The sequence below is a fragment of the Brachyistius frenatus genome, unplaced genomic scaffold (genome assembly GCF_029030835.1).
Source record: "Brachyistius frenatus isolate BFR_SWC_R1_liver_20210118 unplaced genomic scaffold, ASM2903083v1 Contig_263, whole genome shotgun sequence".
NCBI lineage: Eukaryota > Metazoa > Chordata > Actinopteri > Embiotocidae > Brachyistius > Brachyistius frenatus.
In genome coordinates, this window is record NW_027210862.1 from 58,317 (window position 1) to 81,908 (window position 23,592).

General features: G+C 43.2%; 1 protein-coding gene across 4 annotated transcripts in view; it reads right to left on the bottom strand.

The window, feature by feature from the left end:
* LOC138634456 (transcription factor IIIB 90 kDa subunit-like) overlaps positions 1–23,592 on the bottom strand; it is a 90,838-nt gene that overhangs the window by 36,486 nt on the left and 30,760 nt on the right. For all 4 annotated transcript variants that reach the window (XM_069721391.1, XM_069721390.1, XM_069721393.1 and 1 more), the window contains 6 exons: positions 21,939–22,032; positions 21,591–21,717; positions 19,960–19,999; positions 19,338–19,430; positions 16,678–16,974; positions 133–194 (listed from right to left, as the gene is read on the bottom strand). In XM_069721391.1, coding sequence (XP_069577492.1) covers positions 133–194; positions 16,678–16,974; positions 19,338–19,430; positions 19,960–19,999; positions 21,591–21,717; positions 21,939–22,032 — 713 coding nt within the window. The remainder of the gene's footprint in view (positions 1–132; positions 195–16,677; positions 16,975–19,337; positions 19,431–19,959; positions 20,000–21,590; positions 21,718–21,938; positions 22,033–23,592) is intronic.

Here is a 23,592-nt window from a genome sequence, read left to right on the forward strand (position 1 = left end):
TAACAGTAACTGTTGTACTGCAAGAGGTGAAAACAGAGAGCATCTACACAAAGATGCATTTGAGTAACATTGTACATTTCAAACTGTCGCGTGTAAAGATTGAATGGAGCTCATCGAGCAGCAGACTCGTACCAGCTCTATCTCGTTGTCATCTATCCCGCTCAGGTCCAGTTCCCCGCTGTCAGCAGCACCATCTGTCACACAGACAAAAAAAACAACAACAAAGGAACACATTTAGAAAATTCACTGTAATGCACATTTTCACTGTTGCGTTCCCGTCGCGGGGAGGTGAAACAGGAAACAGCTGCCTGCACCTCCGACTTCCTGCTGCATCTCTTCCTGGAAGTGGAAGTGCTGTGGAACTTCTTCCATCGGGGGTTAATCAACAAATAAAACGCGCTGTGACTCCCGATAAGACGTTAATAGGCTTAACTGGCGTTGAAGCCGATCTACCTTAAAACACTTTCTTTTCAATTACGATACGCTTTCTAGATTGCAGCGGACTTTATTTTGAAAACGGGGGGAGATGCTGAAACAGCAATTTGCATTTTTTCATGCTGTGCGGAGACGCGCCGCTGCTTCTACCTGCCGTCTCTCCGCGATGGATGGGGCTGATTTCTCGAGCGAAAACAACAGACATTTCAACGTGTTGATAAAAGAAAGAGGCATTTCAAAATCCCCCCGGTGAGCACACGGTTCAATTTTAGAAGAAAAAAAAAAAAAAAGGTTCAAAGAAAATCTGATTGACTTTGATAAAGGAAACAAAAGATATTTTCTCTTCTTTTCAGGGAGGAGGGAGCAGGTGTTGGCTTTGACGGGGGCGGAAAAAAAAAAAAAAGAAAACCATCAATGGAAACTCAACAGCTTTCGCTCCAAAAAGATCCTCCACCTTGATTAGCTGTTTTGAAACAAAGTGCAAACTCTTCCTGTGGCTGCCTGCAGACATCAGACAGTCAATCAAAGTTGCAGAGATGGAAAGAAGCGTTATTAAAGAGGCAGCGAACGAAAAAAAAAAAAAAAAGAAAAAAAAAAGGGTTTATGGGAGTCATTTAACTTCTGTCAGCGTTCCTCCTTTGACACGTTCACTGGGGCCTCCTTCCTCAGGTTCAAACTCCCAACAGGGTGGCAGCTTCAAAGGAGCGTCACCTGAGTCCGCCGGCAGCTTTCCCGCTTCATTAAGGAGAGACAGGTGCGCCGGGGGAACGCATGAGGAAGAGTGCGCCCGTCCTCAGACACTAAAGGGTGCGTTCGCTGCACAACTGGGGCGGCCGTAGGGGGGTTGGGGGGGTGGGGGAGGGGCTGGATAATCTAGTCAGCTATTTGAGTTCACTTAGCAGATTGCGGCTTCCTTTAAAAAAAAAAAAAAAAAAAAGAAACGACTCCAGAGGGAAGAGACAGGTCAGCCGCTATCTGTCGGGCCCAGCCCTCTAAGAACTTCCTCTCCGTGAAGTGTGAGGGCGAGATAAGACGGAGACAAGCCCTGCGAGAGATCGGCAGCTCCGGGGGAGGCGGAGAGGCAGCGAGACTAAGAGCTGATAACGCCGGTCCAACCCCTGAGAGGGGGTTGGGTGTGTGTGTGTGTGTGTGTGTGTGTGTGTGTGTGTGTGTGTGTGTGTGTGTGTGTGTGTGTGTGTGTGTGTGTGTGTGTGTGTGTGTGTGTGTGTGTGTGGAGGGGGGGTAATTACCGAGTTATTATGCAGCCGCTGCTTTGATATATCTACACTCACTAATTTGATCAAACCTGGAAAATCTGTTCTCGGCGAGCGTGCAGAAGAATGTGCAGAACATCAGGTTCAGGGTTTCTAACTGAGAGCATCACCAACGTGAAGTTGGACCACGAGATATGAGGAGTGGTTTTATTTCACTTTTTGGTGATTTAATTTTTTTCGCGATAACTGTCCAGGAATATGTTTTCAAACCTGAAGCCAAGATGTCACATGAGTTCTGGTACTAATTAGACCATTTCCAACAAAGATGCCAAACAAAACAATATAAAAGTACATTTTCTCACTTATCTCAACCTGCTTATCGATGTATTCAGCTCCTTTAATTTGTTTTGTGATAGAGTAGATATTGTTCATTTATCTAAGGGTGCTTTAAGATCTGCCTTGTTATGTCCGGACTTTCTGACTCTTTAGTTTGATTTCAACCAAAGTAGCAGGTGTGAAGTCTGAACCGTAAAACTCAATCTGGTCTGACCGGGAGCGGTGGTCTCTGTGATCTGCAGCTTTTTTCTGTCATATGACGCTAAAATATGAATCTTCGGTGTGGCGGTTGAATAAAACAACTACTTTGAGAATGTTACATTCAATTATGGCGTCCGTTTCTCACATTTTATTGGCAAGAAAAGGAATCTACATAGTCAGATAAACTCGATAAATAAACTGTTAGGTGCCAAGTCACATTTGTCCATCAATCAACTGCCATGTAACCTTGATAATAACATTAATGACAAGTTTGCGACCCAAACACATTTTGTGAAAATCGTAGCAGCGCGCGCGTAACGAAGAAACAATATCAAGTATCGGATTGCGGCCCACATACGGTGAGTGTGTGTTCCCTCATCAGAACGTGTGTGAAGCTCCTTTATCGTGACATCACGATGAAGACATTCATCTATCTGAGAAGATGCCAAATTCAGTTCACGAACACAGCTGGCCTGAGGACAAACCGAGGAAGAGGCGTAGCAGCAGCCTGCTCCACCCGCGAGCTGTTTCACTCCATCACCCCCGTTCCTCACAGACAGGTAACCTGACCCCACATTTACCCCCACCCCCACCCCCCTCCGCCCCCTCTCTACTGCTTCAGGAATAACCCCCCCCCTCCCCCGCCCGTCTCCCACACACCCCTGTGTCCCGGGCGGCAGGCAGGCAGGCTGTGCCCGTCTGATGTGGTCAGGAGGATAAGATGCTTCACCGCAGAGGCTCTCTAATACCACAGAAGTAGAGGAGACAAAAAAAAAAAAAAGAACACAAAGAGAAGCAGAAAATGTGCCCTGCAGGAGCAAACGCTAACAGGTGAAGCGGACGGCCTTTTGAAGACGGAGAGAACAAGAGATTTGAAGGAACAAGGGTGGGGGAGGAGAGTGGGAGAGCTGCTGGGGGAGAGAAACTGAGAGAAGTACGAGAGATTTTAAAGGGTGAGGCAGCTGTTGTTCTGTGCGTTTCTCTTGGTGTCCACAAACCCCCAGAAAAAGACCAAAACCGACAGTGCGTGAGTCCGTCTCTCAGGACTTCCCTGACTTTAACGCTCAACCCCCGAACCCACCGGATCCTACTGAAGATATGAAGCTTGCAGCTCACACATGTAGAGTTTCATTTTTAAACACGCTTAGTAACTTCCTTTTCCTTGTAGCTGTGGGAGAAAGAGATATATAATAAGCTTAATATGTGTAATGTGCACGGAGCAGACGGCAGCAATAACTTAAAAGCTCCTTTGTTACACTCTAATTTATGACCACTGTTGCGTGTGCATTTGCAGTTTCAAACTCTTAAGAATCTGCGACAGAGACCCTTGAAATGCTTCAGAAAGACTACGGCGATGAAGCAACGAGTCGGACGAGTTGTTCTGAGCGACGTTCACGTTTCAAGAGGGCCGGAAAGTCAATGTCCAGGGCAGAAGCAGAAGCAGCGTCAGGACAGAAGCGCAACCGGATTGGTTTGATCTAATATTCGAAGGGGAATCGTCCGCCAGAGTCAGACTGTCAACACCGAGTTTTACTGTGAACTTCTGAGGGCGTTCGAGGGGGAAAAAAAACATTCGCTGCAAACCACCTGAAATGTGGCGCCATGGCAACAGCGTTCTCCAACATACACAAGTTTCGTAGCTGCGCAACACAATCATCACTTCCCACCGGCCCTACTCGCCGGATATTTCTCGCTGTGACACTTCTTTCCGTTTCCCAAAATAAAGCTCAAACTGAGGGGTCTCATTTAAACACTGTAGAGATGACGCTTGATGCGATAACAGAAAACAGGACTTCCAGTGAGCGTTTCAAGAATTGCAGCAGCGCAGGGAGCGACGTATGGCTACACAAAGAGAGGACGATGAAGGAGATGGCGGCCAGATTTAAATCAAGATGAGTTTTTGGTCGTTATAGATGCAGTCTCCGAATGTTTTGATCGCACCTCGTTCAATACTTGTTAGTACGATCAAGTCAGCGTTGTTCTGGACTTGTATGTGGTGAAACCTGGCTCCTGGACAACCACCTGCTTTATTTATCTTAAAGTTACACTATTACAACCCAGATTGGAAAAAACATCTTGTTTTTCTAATACAATCTGTTGAGAGTAACAGAAATGTAGAATATCACAACTCTTATTTTGTTTATATACATATATAAAACAATAAACAGTAGAAGAAAAGGCGACAGAGGATAACTGAAGTAACGGAGAGAAGGAGAAGAGTGCTGAGAAAAGTAGGCAGATGAAGACAAAAAAAAGAGGCTGAGCAGGAAAGATTAAGAGAGAAAGAATGAGGTAGGTAGGAGATGGAGAGACAAAGAGACTGATGGAGGAAACCAGCAGGAGGGGAAGGCAGGGGAGACCGAGCAGACAGCTGCTGAGACAGAGAAGACAAAAGAGGCGGAGAGAAAAGGCCACGCAGGATATAAACAGAAAAATATTAGCCGAGACGCTGAGAGGAAGGAGCTAATGCAGAAAAAATGTTGAGACCGAGAAAGAGGCTCGCGGATCTCCCTCTCTAATCCTGAGATGTGTTTCATTTCGGCCCTGATCTGACGGAGACTGACGGAGCAGGAATAAAAAAAAATAAAAAAATGAAGAAAGTCACGCTGGCTAAATTAAGAGGAAGCGTCAGTCTGCTGACTCCTCCACACCTCCTGTCCCCCCCCCCTTCTCTTCTCCTCCATCTCCTTCCCCTTTCCAAACAACACAAAGACTGCATATGTGTGTGTGTGTGTGTGTGTGTGTGTGTGTGTGTGTGTGTGTGTGTGTGTGTGTGTGTGTGTGTGTGTGTGTGTGTGTGTGTGTGTGTGTGTGTGTGTGTGTGTGTGTGTGTGTGTGTGTGTGTGTGTGTGTGTGTGTGTGTGAATCTGAGGGATGAATGGGGCTGTGTGGCCTCGGTGCAGCAGGATCACCCATCATCCACACCTCAATCGCAGACCCACATTATCCAGACTGTCGGCTCTTGATGTCAGCAGTAATCCTGATCCTCTCCTGCATATACAGAAACCCCCTCGACCTGCGGCGAGGCTGGCCGAGGGGGCCGCAGGGAGGAGAAGGGGGAAGATCTTTTTATTTTGTCGGGTTTTCTTTTCTCTTAAGACAGGAGAGTTACTGATAGTGCTGCAAAATGATCACAAACAGGCAATACTTCCAAAAATGGAAAAATGGTCTCTTATCATCTTATCTTATAATCTTCAGGCTTTCTGTCCTGGTTGAGTTGGAAACACCTGTAGTTGCTGCCTGTAAGGACAACTGCTGTCCCAGTGAGACATTTTACATGTAATAAATATTTTTCCTCGTGTAATAATATCATTTTTTAATATGTGCCTTAAGTGCCGTGAATATTAAAGGACAATGATGGCGCTAGCGGGGTAAGAAAAAGGTTTGTTGGGGCTAAAAACAGAAGCATGATATTTCTGTGATTTCCAGCATATTTAATAACAATTTTTTTTTCCAATTCTCGTTTGACCCTCTTCTACTGTTCCACGAAAACATCTCCGGACCAGTCGGTTAGCTACGTACCTGAAATGAAGCAAAACAAAAAGGGCAGCAGCTCGCGGAGTGAAAGTCCATCCCTGCAGCGGTATGAGGTAATAAGGCTCGGTGCCAGCTCTGCCCCGGAGAAATAACCAGCCAGCCGAGGCAATAAATAGAGTGAGAGATTCTTGCTGACACGGGCGGGCTGGGCAAGCCCATTAAAACGTGACCTCCCTGACCTTGGAGGAGCCCAGACTGCGTGCACGCCCACTCAACCACCTGCTCCTCCTCCTCCTCCTCATCCTCATCTTCCTCTTCCTCTTCCCCCGGACATAGAGCGGACTGGTGTTGGAGCTGCGGGACCATGAGACTCCTGGAGGCTCAATGTGGACCGCTTGCTTATATTCGACAGCTATCCTCATGACTGTGTGTTTAATTTCTACCGAAGCACGGCTCTGGTGATATTCTTTTCTTTTCTTTTCGTATTTTCAAAAATTCCTATGAAAAACACAAAACCAACAAAGAATGGATCGTTTTAATGTTCCTTCCTCACAGAGATCCAATGTTGTTGCGCTGAGTGACAATTTCCTTCATCACACAGTGTAGTTTACTGACTCAGTCCTGCAATAACCCACCCTGCTGCCCCCAAATATTCACCAGAGCACCAAATCTGATCTTCATCCGCCGATGAAAATAGTCCCCGTTTGAGAAGATAATCTGTCGCTGTAGGGACCGTCTCTGTAATGAATGCTTTGATTAAGAAGCGATAATGATTTCTGTGCGAGCACACGCCCCTTGGATGATTTCATTTTCTGTTCTTGACACTGGTTGAAGTAAAGATTCATCTGTCATTGTAAACAGTAGCAGACAAACAGGACTAAACAATGGAACCAACATGACCTCATCTTTGTTTCCATTGTTATAAAGAAATCTCAAACCAGCCGTGATGTTTATCATTCATCTCTCTGCGTCCTCTCATAAACCGGACAGATGTTTGAATTGAACGTGACGGTTTCTTCCCAACAGAGCGAGCAATGTTTTCCATATATTGAATAAATATCCTCGATCAAAGCAGACGTCCTGTCAAACTGCTCCGGTTATTTTCAAAACAATCTTTTAATTCTCCATCCCGAGAGCGGGACGAGTAAATCATCAGAGCACGCAACGTAAGAATATGAGGAGATGAACTGACGACTCTTTGATGGAGAAGGAGGACGCCGCGGCAGAGCGGCTCGAGAATCCGGAGAATGTCGTCAGAAATGTGAAACCGCTGAATGTGTGCGAGAATCAAACATTCAAAATGTCAGATTGCCGCCACAGGAATTTGTATCCAAATGTTGCCTTTGCCAGACTGATGAATCAGCTCCTCTGTCTTACGTGGAGCCCGACCGCCGGCTCATCCGCATGAAAATATTTACAAACTCAGTATGGAAGTAATCAGAGGCCGACACGCCGAATCAAAAGAAGAAGAAGAAAAAAAGAAGAAGAATCGGATTCCCCCCCCCCCCCCTCCGGCTTTTGTACGTCGTCAGTTTGAAATGTTCAAAGAGCTCCAGTGATGAGCTCACGATGAAAAGTAACAATGTGCTTTTATCTCCACAACAAACTTTCCGTCAAGTTTTTTTTTTTTTTTTTTTTACCTGCAGTTCTGCTTGTTATTGATTTCATGTGTTTGTTTTCCAGTCGAGAATAAGAAGGAATCACATCCCCGGACTCAAAACAGAAAGTGTCAGCATTAATGGATGATTCAATGCCGGGGCACAAAAGTTTGAAAAATTGCAGCTTTTAAACTTACAAGTTGTCAAAATAAAATCTCCTCATGCAACACGGATCTTCATCAGAGCTTTCATAAAGTCCAAAAAAAAAAATGCTACTTTCAACGTTCAACTTTCCTCCATGACTGAAATTTGAACACCTTCAGCTCCATAAACACCATCTGTTGACGACAATCGACGGATTCGATCAAAAAGCACCAGAACGGCTGCTGAGAAACTTTCTGTTGTGTAAACTTCTGTTTTCAAGATGGAGAATCAACCTGAAACTTTCAAAGAACCGAGATTTAAAGAAAGTAGGACGTCTGCGTGAGCTGCCTCTCGGGAGAAATTAACCTCCGTGCTGCAGCTTTCACACCTCGTCTTGACAACATTAACACATTACCTGCAGCCGAGCTCTTCTTCTCTTCCACTTCGACTGAAGATTTCACCATAAATGCAGTTTGAATCGACCCAAGCGTTGCGGAAGTCTGTTGCTTTCAAGAAGTGGTATTACTGTATTATATCAAATGTGTGCAGTGAGATCGCGACCTACTCTAATGCTCTAGTGTGAGGATAATTTTTTCCCCCTTCATGCTATAGAAAAGCTACACATTTTGTTTTTGGTTTCATTTTTCACCTAAAAATTACTTTAAATGTCCAGCAAGGTCCTTCATTTTTTTACAAGCTGAAACTCCATAACTTTACTAGACATTATTTTGTTTTTCATTGGACTTAGTGATAACCAGTCAAGCCACAATAGTCACAATATTTTAATTTAAAAAAAATTATATTTTGAAGTTTGTACCACAAGAAAACGACAACTTCCTTCTGTCTTTTTAAAATCGAACTCAGTTTTATTGATTCTAGTCTACAAACTTACATATTGGCATCGAGGTGGCAAATTTCTGTTTCCTCTCATTTAAACGTTTAAAGTTATTCATGTAAAAATAATTGCGAGCTTGTTCCCCCCCCCAAATAAAAGGTTAAAAACATTTGCACGCTCGTTTCCTCAGAGACGGAAAACAAAGTTAGCATGAGCCACGCTAACGGTTAAAAAAATAAAAACGGAATTATTCATTATAATGTTTTGCATGCCCATCCATCGACCCCAACCTCCTTCCTAAGACGTTTGATGTAAAAAAAAACTAAAAAAAAAACAACATTTGTTCCTGCTGCTCTGAATGTTTAAAGCATTTGTCCACAAAAAAATAAAATAAATAACAACTGTTGAATCTTTAATTACAGGATGGCAAAGATTTATGAAAAAATGATGACGTTCGCATAGTTTTCTGTGCATGTGAATTCAATCCGCGACACGCCCGACCCGGGTGGGACCGCTGCTCAACACCCCCCCCGCCCGTGCTGCTACGTTAACAGGGTGAGCGAGGGATGACACGGTGAAATCTGCTGTGATGTAGCGGCCCGGCGGCGAGCTGTTTCCTGCCTGCTAAACGGTAGCTGTCACCTCCCGTCAGCAGGCTGGCGGCGGCAGACGAGACGGCTTCCCCCCTCGCCTCCGCCGGCCAGGACACGCACATCATCTCAAATCACAACTGGCTGCTGTGACGGGCCGCTACAGCCATCTCACCAGAGAGACTGACTGCTAACTGCTGCTGCTCTCAAACACACACACACACACACACACACACACACACTGATTTCATATTCCACACCACACTGCTGAGGTAGCTTAGCTTGTACTGACTCATTGAAAGCGTATGATTGGCCGTCCGCTGAGAGCAGCGTGGGCCTGAAAAAAACATGAGACTGTTGTTCTTCTTCCTCTTGTGTTTCTGCTGCATATCACTGACACCTGCATCCCTGTCATCGCCCGCCTGTCTGTCTGTCTGTCTGTCATATGTCTGTCAAGCTCTACTGATACAGTAAGCCCCGAGGCACTGCACACGCACACGCACACGCACACGCACACGCACTCTCTCTCAGGCCTGCCCAGCTGTCCCCGCAGCACACAGCAAATAAATGCAAAGAGTTTGCGGATGGATTATCGGCGTGAATTAGTAATAAGTCATTATTAATTAAAGGGACAGTTCGCCTCCTTTCTGTTGTGCGCCAACAGAAGATGGTCACAGGTTTCAAACTGTTGTTAATTGAAGACTACCAGTGAATTAAATATATATTTAGCAGGTGCTGAGATTCATGTATTTTAACTCGTCTCCAACCCCCACAAACACATATGTCTGGATTAATTAACATATTTATGAGGACCCTCGATGACACTGTAGAAAACCCTGCAGTGTTTTCAGGTGCCAACAAAATTTGAAATCCCTAAGCTCCACATTGGGTTTTGAATTTAGTAAAAAGTTTAGAATTTCTTTTGATAACAAAGATATGAAAGGGAAAAACATCTTTGCTGAGGATTGATTTCCATTTATGTCCAAATTGTATATTGACAGATTTCAAATCACAGAACAAACAGACTCTGAAATTTGAGTCACATAAATGTAACACGAACCGTGCTTAAAATCCGTTAAAAAAATAAATAAATAAAAAAAAAGTCTGATATTGTCTGTGAAGTTTCTCCAGCTCAATGTCAATCAAAAATGTTTTACCCACAGGCAACAGGACTTCTTTAGTTTCCAGAAGACGATTCGCCTCTGATCCAAAAGACTTCTTTAGTCCTGATCTTTAGTATCTTCAGTTCTGAACTAAAGAAGCCTCGTGTTAAAATGCTACGAATCATATTCAGCTACAAATAAAAAGCCTGAAAAGCTTCTCGTCTGGTTGCTTTGGTTAAAACTGGCAGGTTTCAGGATGTTGTGGACTCAAGAACTACGACTAGCTGCAAACTACCTTGCTACGAATCTTTGGTGTGAACAGCTCTTTAAATTAAAGGGGGACACTTCGTTTCCTCACAATTACACTTTCAGAAAAGAGATCAGTCTTGCAGAAGACATTTAGTCTCAGATTCAGCCTTCGTGAGATCATTTTTATTTGTTTCAGGAATATCAATCTCAAATTTTTGAAAACAACCTACACATGTATCGAGATATTTCCTTTCCTTTAACAATCTTAGAATTTTGGACCTAAAAAAAACGCTGCGATAAAGATCTCTCGATGAGAGCTGGGAACACTGGTGGCTGCAGGGATCGAACCGGTGACCTCCCGGTTTGAAAGGCTGCCTCTCTCCTCATTAGCGTAGCGAAAAAGACAACACAAAGGAGCTTCTGCAGCCTCTTTTCTTCAGATCTGACTGCTGAGGAGGTAAAGTGTGCTGCTCCTGGAACACAGGATGACACTTCTCTTTCATCCCTGAACGACTCCTCTGTGGACGGAGAGAGATGAGACAGATGCTGCTCATTTAAAAAAAATATATAATTGACTCAGCAGAGCTGCTGTCAAGAGCGCGGATCCGTCAGAGCGCTTCTACGCCCTGAAACGCAGAGAGCGACGATTTTACCGCCGTATTTGCAGTTAGCGAGGAGGAGGGATGGTATAAAATGTTTCAGGACAAACTTCTCGTCTGTTGGTTTCCTTAAACGGGAGACTGACACCTGTTAAAGAGCGACAAAAAGAGGCGTGGCACAAAGTTCGATGTTAAAAATGAAATGGATTTTTCAGAGAGCAGAAGGCTCGGCTGAAATCGGAGTTTCTCAGTCTTCAAACCCACCCCACCCACCTCACCCACCTCACCCCACCGCGCGACGTTTACAGGCAATAAAAACAGCAGAGTGGTTTGACAAGAGCTGGGGAGCTGTGCTCGCCGAGGTAGTTAAGGTCAGGGCAAAACGTCATTGATCGAAACAGAGTGCTCCGCTGAAAACAGTGTGCCTCAATCAATGTGGCCTCTAATGGTGTGAGCCGGAGCTCCCCGAAGACCGCCGCTATAGACCGCCGCGACAAAGTCATCCGGAGGTGGCGGCGTCACGCTCCTCCTGCCGGTCGGGCCGGCCGCTCTCCAACTCACGTTCTACCTCTGATAGCACAAGTTGATGAAAATGCCATTACTCAGACAGGTTATCGACGAGGGCGACGGGCAGAAGGGAGTTTAAGCAGGAAGGCAGCCGACACCGCTCCCAAAATAGACACGCAGCTCGTACCTTCTGGAGAAGAAACCGTTTAACTCGCCCGCTAACGTGAAACTAACTTCATGCATTCGTATTACTGAAGATGATGAAATCTTATGAAAGGAAAGTAAAATATTCTTCATCATATTTTTGTCTTGTAATTATGAAGCCACCGGTTAGCTTAGCATAAATGATAATAATCAACATGTTATTTCTTTATCAGTCCGGGATTCCCAGTTTTGTTCTCTAATAGTTTAGTGCTCATTGTAAACCCATTTTATTTTTGGAGAAGCTTTAAATCAAGAGTGTAGAACAGAAGTGATTTTTTTTTTTTTTAATGAATAATGACTATTTTAAGCTTTTTCCTGACAGATGTGTTCGTGGACATTATTAGTTCGAGGACGGAAATTTAAAAACTCAACTATAATTTCTATTTTTAGAGTTTCCGGCTGATAAATTGTTGAATTTTTGTGATTTTTTTTTTTTTTAAAGAAAACCTGCCTTCAAAGGGATTCAGAGGGTTGTTTCCAACCTGTTTGCATTCATGAGGGGCCGTTTCTTCCCTGATGCTGTGAGAGTTCATTCTGCACCTCACTGAACAACTGATGCATTTTATTACCGGCTTTGCTTTTATTGCCTCATATCAGCAGCCGCTCTGTCACTTTGTCTATCTTTTAGATTTTACAGCCTCAGTTCCCTTTAGACTCTAATCACTTCATATTTACATATTTATTCACTGATAGTCTCCGATTGTGTGTTTCTTTTTTATTTTATTGTCATTTTTATTCAGTTTAACATCTATTTTAAGTGTTTTCGTTAGAATCCCGTGATGATGTGTATTATGAATCATTTATTTATGATTCATTTATTTTATAGAGGATGTTGCCGATGTTCCAAAGGGGAATTCAAAAAGTGAACAAGGTGGAAAATTCGCCACTACAATGCTGGTAAATACACAATTAAAGCCACACAGGTCTTGTGCAAGTTTTCTGTATTTCCATTCTTCTTAAAACCAAAAAGAAAAAAGACAACGGGTGACTTTGTTCCGGAAAATCTTGGTTTTCTTTTTACTTTGTTCTCTTTTCCTGACAGGATCCAAAATGAGTCCTTCTTTTACTTCCTCCAGTGCCCCGCGCTCCGCTAACAATGTCCACACACACACACACACAGACACACAAACACACTGGAGTGCACAGATGAAAGGCTCTGCCCTAATGACAAGGTACCCTGTCCACTTAATACTTCAAAGATGGAGCTTGGGAGGGGTCACGATGCGCCCCCCCCCCTTCCAGCCCCTCCTGCATCCATCACAATTAGCCGAAGCAAGACCAGTAACCGGCCTCCGAACACAAACAGAGAGGGACACACGTAAATACGCGCTGCTCACGCACTCCAGTTTTAGCGTAATTGTGCACATATGTCCACACATAACAGTCGCACACACCCAACTGTCCCAGATATTAAACAGAAGGACTGACTCACGAGTTTAACGTTCAAAATCATGTTAATCAGACTGATTGCACACTAAAAACTTGACAGGTTGCTTTGAGGAAGCATTTCTAAACACATTAACAGCAAAGGAAACATAAAGCAAGTCAAACCAATGACTGCATATAAAAGTGGACGTAGCCTCCGGGTCTGAAAAATGAGGCCAATGCGGAAGAGCCTCAAGCTGCAATACCACCGAGTGCCACTAGAGGTCGGCTCCAAAACGCCTCCGACTCCATAGACTCCCATTCAACTTCTCATGAAATTTGAAGCTATTTACGTGGGACGTGGTATCGTTGGGTTTCCAATCAGATCGAGTCAGCTCCACTGCTGGCTCCTCCCCCAGCTCGTCCAAATATGGTCATTTCCTGCTCCGAACTAGCAAGATGGCGCAGGCCAATATCCAAACTCGAGTCTTGCCGTTCACAAACCAACGGGTGACGTCACGTCACTGTTGGTTGCCGTTTGGGTGGAACTCATTCTCATATTCTTTATTATTCTGACTTAGATGATTTTGTGTTGGAAAGGTCACATGTAGTGGAAGAAAAGAAATAAAAGAAACTAAAGACTCGTTCCTTCTTTGGCATGAAAATTGATTGAGTAATGTGAAACAGAAATCTGCTTGCTGCCACAAACATTGGTTTGTAAAACTGTAAATAATCAAATTTAAACCCAAAAAGAAAAGACACACAGACTGACTCCCGTCTAATCCCGCAGCCTGCCGATGAGGTCAACCTCCAGTCCCACCAGCCGACAACTGAACCCCCCTTCGATCACAACGATTTCTCATCTTTACTGCTGATTTTGTCATTCATGGCCACATACGATGAGCCTCGTCTCACATGAAGGATGAGTCAAACTAACGTCACTCCGGAACAAAACCAATAAAACAAACGGAGACACATTTTACGCTTCACACAAGAGCCAATGAGTCAGAGAGCTGTGATTCATTGTGGCTCCTCTCACTCCAAACATCGCCCCTGCCGCGTATTCCCATGACGACATGAGGTCAGAGGCATCACAGGGGGAACGCTTTCATCAGGTTAACGGTTGGTTTGACCTGAGACATGGACGGTTTTACAGTTTTGGATAATAACCTCCATAAAAACTGATGTAACATGGCGGAGAATAACATCGTTTAAATGTTTTAAAGAGGGAAGGCAAAGAGCTCTTTTAAAAGGAGACATGGACCAACAAAATCTTAAAGGTCAGAACTGACAAACCGCAGGAGGTGTTTCCAAAAAGGAAAACCTCAACTTTTCATTTCCCACATCTCATTTCTTATTTATGGGTCATATGTTGTCTGTACAGTTGCAGCAGTATACCAGTAACACGGTATTATTACCCGTGTAAAAAAAACAAAACACAGAACGAACAGAGATGCTCGCCTTGTGGTTGCCACACTCCTCTCCTCCTCGGCTGCCCGTCAAAACTCCGCAACGGAGAGAAATTAAACTGATCATATCACCATCTCCAACCCCGAAAAAAGTGATTAAAAGCAACGTGGGATAACTTTGGACATCTTAAAAATGAACGCGAGTTTGTCCTCGAGGACGGATCTCCAGTTCGCAAAACAATGTGGAAGCAAGAGTGTCTCCGAAGGAGGAAGCACATCAAACATCTTCAAGAATCCCTCCGCAGATTAAAAGCATGTGTCCCGTTTATAACTTCAACACCGAACAAAAGAAACATGTGATTGTTTACGCATCGATTATAAAATTATAATTTAAAATAAAGATTATAAATTGAAATAATTTTCCACATTCGTGGCTCATTTACAGCTCGAGGTGCTGACATCAACTTTTTGAAATTTGTTTAGAGCCCTTCCAACGGCAAGAATTTAACTGATATTCTGAGATGGTCATCATACCGTGAAAAACTCTGAAACAAAACAATCACAACATCTGCACACAGCAGCAGCTAAATAAATCACATTTTACTTTCTTAAACTTACGTCCATCTATCGATAATCAATAAAGTTAACCGTCTCTCTTAAACCGAAGTACGTTACACCGATATTGTTAATATATAATATAAATTACAGAGAGTTCTCCGTCCTCTTTGGCGCTACCGACAGCTGACATTACAAAGCTCTAAAGGGGATCCACTTCCTCCTGCTCTTAAGTGGTGTTCAGGGAAATGAGTGTAAAAAAAACAAACTCCAAAAAACAACACTTCAAGTCAATATTTATGGACACAAAAAGGCGTCTGCTGGGATTCATATCTGTGACCTTTAGGTTACAGGAGGCTGTCCAAACATCAGCACCCATCTCCCCACCCCTGCCCCCATCCATCAAAACACACTTGACCTCCCACCCCCAGCCTCCCCTCCCCCCTCCTCCCACTCAGAAGCCATAAAAGCACAGGTTTCCTCATCAGGACAGATGTAGCCGCACACCACCGTTACTTCACATCCATCACCACCTCCACACGACCCGAAGAGGAGGGCAGGAGGGGGGGGAGGCGGAGGCGGAGCACCCTACTCGTGTAATTAGGTAATTACAGGCCACGTATGATGGATCCCTGTAGTTGTTTTATTTCTGAAGCAGATAATAAGTCACGCTGACAGAGGGTGTGATCGCTCCTCCGGTTTGTTTTCTGATCGAGTTTCATCTGTTTTGTGTTGCGGTTCGCGTCACCTGACTGCACGTAAACAAAAACCAGCCAGACTTTAAAAGTTATTCATCAGAAGTCTGTCACCTCAGGCAGTTTGACATCAATATCTTGATCACAGGAAAAAGCTGCTGCAGCTTTACCAACCGGATTCAATGTCGGCCACTAGATGCCAACATCTGTTTCCTGAAACAAAATTGGGTACTTTGACTCGCTGCAATCAGCATGTCCATCCATGAACTTTTCTCCAGTAAAATTTCAACTTTGACCGACAGATGTGGGTCGTAGCGAACTCTTTTAACTTTAAATTGCATCTTTATTCACCTGCTTTATGCTCATTTTTTGGAATAAAAATGCCACAAAGATTTCAGGAACGGTTTCATGCTGAGAACAAAGTAGAGAAGTAGGCGAATCGAGAGAAGACAAGATGTAAAAAAAAAGACTGAAAATTGGTGAATAAATCAAGAAGATATAGTTTCTGCAAAACGCCTCAAATAAGCAAAACAACTTGCAAATTTTTGGCCAAAAATCCGCATCAGTGGCTTGAAGGGTTAAGAAATTGAGCTAACACGTCCCCCGAACATCTCCCACTCATTCCCTTCATGTCTGTGGAGCACCAGAAGGGTAAAACAAAAAAGGAAAGACAGATTTCGCACACAGCTCAGTTAACTACGACAATTAGACCCGAGAGGGCGTTCTCTAACGTGATTAGAGATTATTATGGCGACACAGAAGCTACGAGAAACAGTGAAAGACGAACGGTGTCAAAAATCAGATCATCCGCAGAGGTACGGCTGCTTTTATGAACATCAGACACGTCGTCTTAAAAGCACCAGACTCTTCAGATTGTTTGTATCTGCGTGCTGTCTGTGTAGTCAAGATTGATTAATCTCTTATTTATGTAGCTTGGATCACTCTGTTGACACACCAGTTATTACAAAGCCAGAAAACAAATCTAAAAAAAAAAACGTGCACACAGAGAGAAACAAATAAATGAGATTAATGTGCTCCAGAAATTAGCAAACTGATGTGTGACAAATCAAAAAATGCTTCCGATCTGATTAATCTGATTTCTGGTAATGTGACAACAAACAGATTTAATCTGATAATGTTTTTAAACGAGGTTGTACTCACCGTTCTCCTTCCCGTCTGTGATGCAGGTGTTGATGGAATCGTTGAGGCCCAGAGTGGCTGACGTGGGCATCGGCCCCAGGATGGAGGCCAGCGACGGGGCTTTCCTCTTCGGGACGCCCCCCTCCTCCTCCTCGTCCTCTTCCTCCTCGTATGGCCTCTTCTGCTCCAGTTTGATCAGAGCCTCCAGTGTGAGCTCCTCGACGTCTTTCTCGAAGTGATTCGCCACAGCCTGAAGCACGTCCTCCTCCTCTGGCTCCTCAAAGTTGTCCAGCTGGGACGACGCGTCGTTTTCAAAGTCTGGGGAAAGACGGCGAGATGTACGGAGTTAGGTGGCGTTTGATTTATTGCTTTTCAGGGTGATCCGAGAGGCAGGAACACCAGAGGTCAGGAAGGGCTACGAGGTTTGAATTCAGCTGTTATACAGTAAAAACTGAAACAAACGACTTCTACTAATATGGGACATAAAATCAACAGGTTGTGTGATTTAACAAGTTCACACTTAAACCAGGACCTCTTACAGGCTCCTCAACATCCCTGAACTCACAGTTAATAACCTGATGTCAACTTAAACAACCACCAATGGATATATAAACAGAAATCTAGACACGACACTGCATTCTACTAATGGGAAAATACAAAAATAAAAGTTTGAAATCACAGTTCATGCTTCACTAGTGTGAGTAGAGGCTCTTTTGACGCTGTTTACAACATTATAATCTGCTGTCTGGAGAGAAACCTTTCATGTTTTCTTCTGCAGACACCTGGACTAGTTTGCAGAAGGAAATGAAAGAACTTGGTGTCCTAAACTGAATTCAAGATACTCGTTTCACAAATGATTTTTCTTTAAAAACTTTTCCGAACTGGTAATGTTACCAACCAGGCCTGGTCGCTAACTTAAGTGGGATTTAGCTCGTTAAATTATGATGAAAAATGTTGTACATCAACAACACACCCAAAAAATCAGATCAGATAATTGTTTTCTCTATAAAATGTCAGAATATGGTGACAGGCAGGTTTATAGCCGACTGAGTCACCGTGAACAAAAATGTGTCCTCGTGAGAATGCATAAATTTCTAGATTACTAACAGTACATTTGCGCTCACCTTTACTTTATTGCACCTTATTATGCAGTTCATGGCTCCTCTGTGTTCCCTGAGGATTAATAAGGCCGCATAATTGTACATCATAGTTATAGTTTTCCAGTTTAAAATAATTCAGTGAATAAAGAAAACACACCGAGAGCCACAGCAGCGGTGAAAAATAGACGAGATGTGGATATAAAATGCCACGAGAGCAGAGAAATAATTCTGTTTCCCAAATCAGCGGGAATGGAAATGATGATAAATCATTCACATTCTGACAAAATAATTTGGGTCGGAGTCGTGGTCGTTCTGGTTTCTGAATTAAAATGTGGTACTTTGATTAGCCGTAATTTAAAAATGTCCCCTTCTCAGACTTCAGAAAAATCAAGTCGGTCTGAGAAGAAACGAACCGCTGGCGGATCTGAAAGCAGCCGGAGGAGCAACACGCCTGAAATCAGTGACAGCCCCGCTGCGAAAAAAACTAGGTGGGTGCCCTAGTGAAGAAAGGCGACACAAACAGCAGCACGGAGTTTTCATCCCGTCTGGCTGACTGACAGAGTGACAAATAAAAGCAGCATCGCACATTAATATAGCGGAGTTTCCCCTGTGATGTCTGTGTTTCGGGCGTCCCGCTCAACCGAGTCAACAGCTGGTTGCCGTGTTCATTTTAGAGCTCATATCTCATGTTATGAAATTATCATTCTTATGTCTGTAGCAGCAACAGCAGCTAAATGAGGCAGTAAAGATCATTACAGCCCAGAAAATATAAGTGTTTAATAGACAAGACGGTGAGAGGAACAACTGTCAAATCATCTAGAGGTGGCGGCAAAAAGACATCTTGTTTTATCAGGAAAAAGTGACCGTGACTTGTTTTCTTAGTGTCTGTGGATGCTGCACTGGAGATACTGGTTTACAATAATGGAGGCAGGAGTTGCAGCGACATGTCTGCTGAGATTTGAGGAATCAAAAAAAAAAAGCAGCATGATTGTATGGAAATATTTTGAGTCAGAAGATCAGGGACAACTTAAAGCCAGATGGTGTCGCAGAACGCAGTGTGTGTGTGTGTGTGCAGCAGTTTGTCATAAAAGAGCTCATGTTGAAATATATTCATTTGATTGATTAGTTATTTTGTATCAAATTTGGTATAAAAAATCCTGGAAATTCAACAGTTCTCCTTTATTGTCCTTATTAAAGAAGTATTATATAAACTATTGTCCAAATTCACTCCCCTGTTCACTTACTCACCAAACCCTGAATATTAAACAGTCACGTAGTTCACCTTAAAGTGTGCAGTACAAATCTCTAAGAATGTGTTGCATGGCTGTAATTACACATGCATTTTTGCACCATTATTGTGTTTGTGAATATATTTTCAGCCATGAATTCCAAGAAAAAGAACCTGTTTTTAAAATGCCCGAAGTGTAAAAATCCTGCAGAAACTGCAAGCCTGTTAGAGCAATAGTTGAGCGCTACAAGCTCCGCCCCAAACGTTCCTGAACCTTGAGAAAGTCGTACTTTCTCTGCCAGGACTTTAACGTGGGCCCTTCACCCTCCAGGACAGCTGCCCAAATCACTCACTTTGTTTGGTGTAGGCGGCGTACACTCCTCTCAGTTTGGGTCTGCTGTTCTGAAGCTCTGCGTTGATCTCATCCCGGTATACTTGAATTTCATCTGTCAGATAGAAAATCAAAAAATAAACGTGGACAAATACAACAACAAAAAACTAAAATGGTTCTTGAAAATGGAGCAGATGGAGAAACTGTTCCCTGAAGTGGATACATGCAGAGCGGTGCTTTTTTTGTCCCTCTGAGACTTTGCTAACCCTTTCAATTACATCTCCCTCAGGTCCATAATTGAACTATAATAAGTTAGTACTGGAACATAATGTACGGTTAATTGCAGGTTGTGCAGAAACTAAATCGTGTAAAAAAGCTCTTTCTTCTCTCTGTGTACTCTCTCTGTTGGCTTTGTTGTGTTCTTTTCTTTAACCACATCCAACAATGACCTGCATTCAGTCAAGGTCAGCCAAACGGAGACACGTCGAAGGAAAAACAAGAGAGTGTCACGAAAGTTTGTCTTTTGACTTTAAATTAGTTTAACTCCCAAGTAAAAAAAAACTAAAGAATTCAATTTATAAACTGAAAAAGAAAAGAGTTGTTTCTGATGCAATGGCAAACGGACAAGGATGTCGCATTCATACCTTCAACGTCATCTATCTTCTTCTTCAGCTCGATCTCAAGCTGCAGCGAGGGAGACAAAGGAGGGATTTTAAAACATGTCAGAATGAAAGATGAAACCACGAGGACTGTGGGTGGCTGGCAGCAAACAACTTTTACTCTCCGAAAAGATTTCTCTTCAGGGATGAACATGATACGGAAGAACAGCACTCATTATGTGTTGGAATAGTTAAAATGATTCTATTTTAATTTACTCTTTATATCTGAAACCTTTTACTTCCAAATTTAACTTTTTCCCACTTAGTCATGAAAAACTTCAGCTCATTACTTGGAAGATTCTCCTCCTTTAAAAGGATGTGAAAATTGGATTTATATGAAAATTAAACTTTCTCAAACTTTTGATCACATTTCATGAACTTCCATCACAGGACGGAGTTTGTCGCCGTTTTTGCGAGACAGACACTTTGTACTCGAGTCACGCGACACCAACTATGGAGGAGGGACTTTAATCCAGTTGTCACGGACACCATCTCTAACGAAAGCCAAGTCCAGCGCAGCAACTTTTTCAGGTATTTTCATCATTGATTCCTTTGCTTGTCCTAAAGCCCAGTTCAGACCAAAGCTTCAAGACAAAACAAAACAATTTTACAACATTGCAGAAAAAGTTGCAGCAGTCTGAATCGGGCCGTCTCTGCTCGACTCAAACCAGCCGACGGTGTCGCCTTCTTTTAACAGCCAATCAGCTTGTGGCAAAGTCAGCTGGTCAAAATGGTGGAGTTTTGGACTGAAGGATGAGACGATCTTCGATTTATTGGAGGAGCAGCCATGTCTGTATGATGTATCACTTATGAGTTAAGATCAACATACAAACTGCTCTTTGTCACTCACTGCAGGTTTCAAAGTGTTGCAGATGGAAGAATTGGAAGTTTGCAAGTTTCATATCATCTTACTGCAAAGCTTTGGTCTGAAGTGGGCTTAATGATAAAACAAACAAAAAAAGGTGATCAGAACTCAAAATAATATCTTTAAATGTTATGTTTTGTTCCATCAACAGTCTAAAAGTCACAATGTAGTCAGTTTACTAAAATGTAAGACTCGGAAAAGTAGAAAGTTCTCCTATTTGACCGCCTGGAACCATCAAATGTTTTATCACTTATGGTTGAAAATAGTTTTCTGATTCGTTTCTTAATCTTGTCATTTTTGGAGGTTTAATTTAATGCATAATCTACAAATTCTAAATTATTTTTAGATAGTGAACCGTTTAAAATTCTGCACTAAAATCTGACTGCACATCATCTCTTCTTTGTGGGAAAAGGGAAAAGTCTGACATGACATTAATGTTAAGTGGCTGGAGGCTTGATAGTGTCAGTTTAGCATTTTAGCAGCGATGCTCCCACCATCTGACACCGAGTGCGCAGAACAGTGATCGCCGACTGTTTTAGTTTAGAGGTTAATACCCGTCATTAATTATTTGAGGACGCTTGAGGGCTGCGTGTAATCATCAAGATAATACGAGATACATTTTTTATATTCCTCGTAGGGAGAAATTTGTCATTTTAGGAGCTGTGGAGTTTATCAGAATTGAATGTGTATTTTTTTTTTTCTGACGTTAATTTCTTGAACCTCAGGCGAAGTTGTTTTTCCAGACGGATACCTGCTGGGCTTTTTTCTTCATCAGTCCGGCTGTGAAGCAGGGCGGGTCGCACTCCTGGTCCAGATCCACCTTCATGAACTCCTCGATGGTCAGGTGGCTGGTGGGCGTCTCCTCAAACTCCGTCAATCTAAAGCAGAAGTTCATCAAGAGGCAATTTTAAATAAAAAAATTTTTAAAAAGCACAAACAAATGAAGATTTAACAGAAAAGTCAATCACTGGAGGAAAAATGTAGGATCCTAGCAGTTTCAAAAAAGCGATTAGTTAATCTCCTGCTCACAAAAAACACACGACACCCATGTGAGGAAGCTTCCAACAAGTTCTCAAAATCAAAATCTTTCACCACCCACCGTTTCCTAAGCGTAGATTCACACACTTTCACGACGCTGACGACTTCTTTGGTGGTACGGCGGAAATCATGTATACGAGCGGCGACGAGAAGAGCTGGAAACCGAAAACAAACAGCAACAATATTAAGAGATTTGACCCACAAGAAATAGCAGAAAATACCTGCATATAAAACAGTGAACAATCCACATTATAGCACCAGCAAAGACGTGATTGAACACTCCAACATTGTGTTTGGTTTGTAAGGCGTCTCTGCGCACCTTAAAGACTGAAGGAGGGAGCCAACCCGGCGGGGGCACCGCCGCCTGCCGAGCCAACAGTCCACCTCCACACACACACACACACACACACACACACACACACACACGTGCACACAGTTTTTAGAAAGAAAAAAAAAAAAGAAGGAGGGAGTAACAACAACACTAATATTATGCAACGAATTGCAGCGCGAGCCTTGAAGGGGAACAGTTATATAACCGTCATTAGTTGCCTCCGCTGAAGGAGCATGTTAAAAGATAGATGCATGCTCCTGCTTCCACATGCTCACACTTCTAACAGCCTTTAAGAGGGAAACGGTGGCTTTTAGCTCCACCGGGGACTTTCTCAAACATTTCATCGCCATCACCTCGAAACCTCGGGACTTCAAAGTTGCCGGCTCTCCCTCCCTAAACGCAGTTTACTTTGCCGTTTATCTCCTTTACATACGAAACCCTCCTGTTGTCCTTGAAATCATCAGGAGGTGTAATTTTTCTTGAGAGGAACTTTCTGCAGACGCGCGTTTTCTCGTCCATCAACGGTGATATTTGCATCATATTTAGGAACAAACTTTTTTTTTTTCCTCGCTCCATCTGAGAGGATCTCTCTCAATGATTTATGATAAGCAATTAATTATTCAGGCAATGCAGCAGAGGAACAGAGAAAGCTGAAAATTGAAACCGTGAGCGTAAACATGCAGCGAGCAGAGGAAGCCGGTGATTCGATTTCAGGACGTCTTAGCTGCTAACGCATCAAAGCTGAGCGGATTCGGGTTGACACCGAGCAAGAGGCAACAAGGAAGGGAGAGCTTTGAGCTCAGCTGCTTCACATAAAAATAAAAAATAAAAAAAACTGCCGCGCGGTTCTCGCATGAAGAGGACGACGGGTCGGCTGTGGAGGGTTCAGACGGGTTCACCTGCAGGTAGCGTTGGCAGATAGCAGTAAAAAGGCCTGAATACTTTTGGCTGCAGAAACTGTGAGGGAAGCAGGTGAACGTTGGGGCGCAGCAGCTGCACCTGCAGGTGATCAAACCTCGCTCGGCCTCTGGTTAATGTGCATGAGTTACATTATTGATGTGTGTAAGGAGATTCTCTTTTCTGCTGCTTCCTACAGGAAGAGATCAGAAGTCAAGGGGAGCTGTAGGTAAGATGACTGGAGCTGCTGGCAATGAGCCGGAAAACAGGTTTTATTCATGTTTCCTACATATTTGCTGCCACTGAAGACTGTCAAAGAGCACAAATGTTTTAGTAAATAGTTTTAGGACAGGTTGGTTTAATTCCTCACCAGATAAACAGGTAAGACTTTAAATAGACATCTAAAAGTGAATTTAAGAAGTTAAAAAACTGAATTTTGGGAACATTTCACACCTTCAAAACACAAAATTTCAAAGATGTAATTATT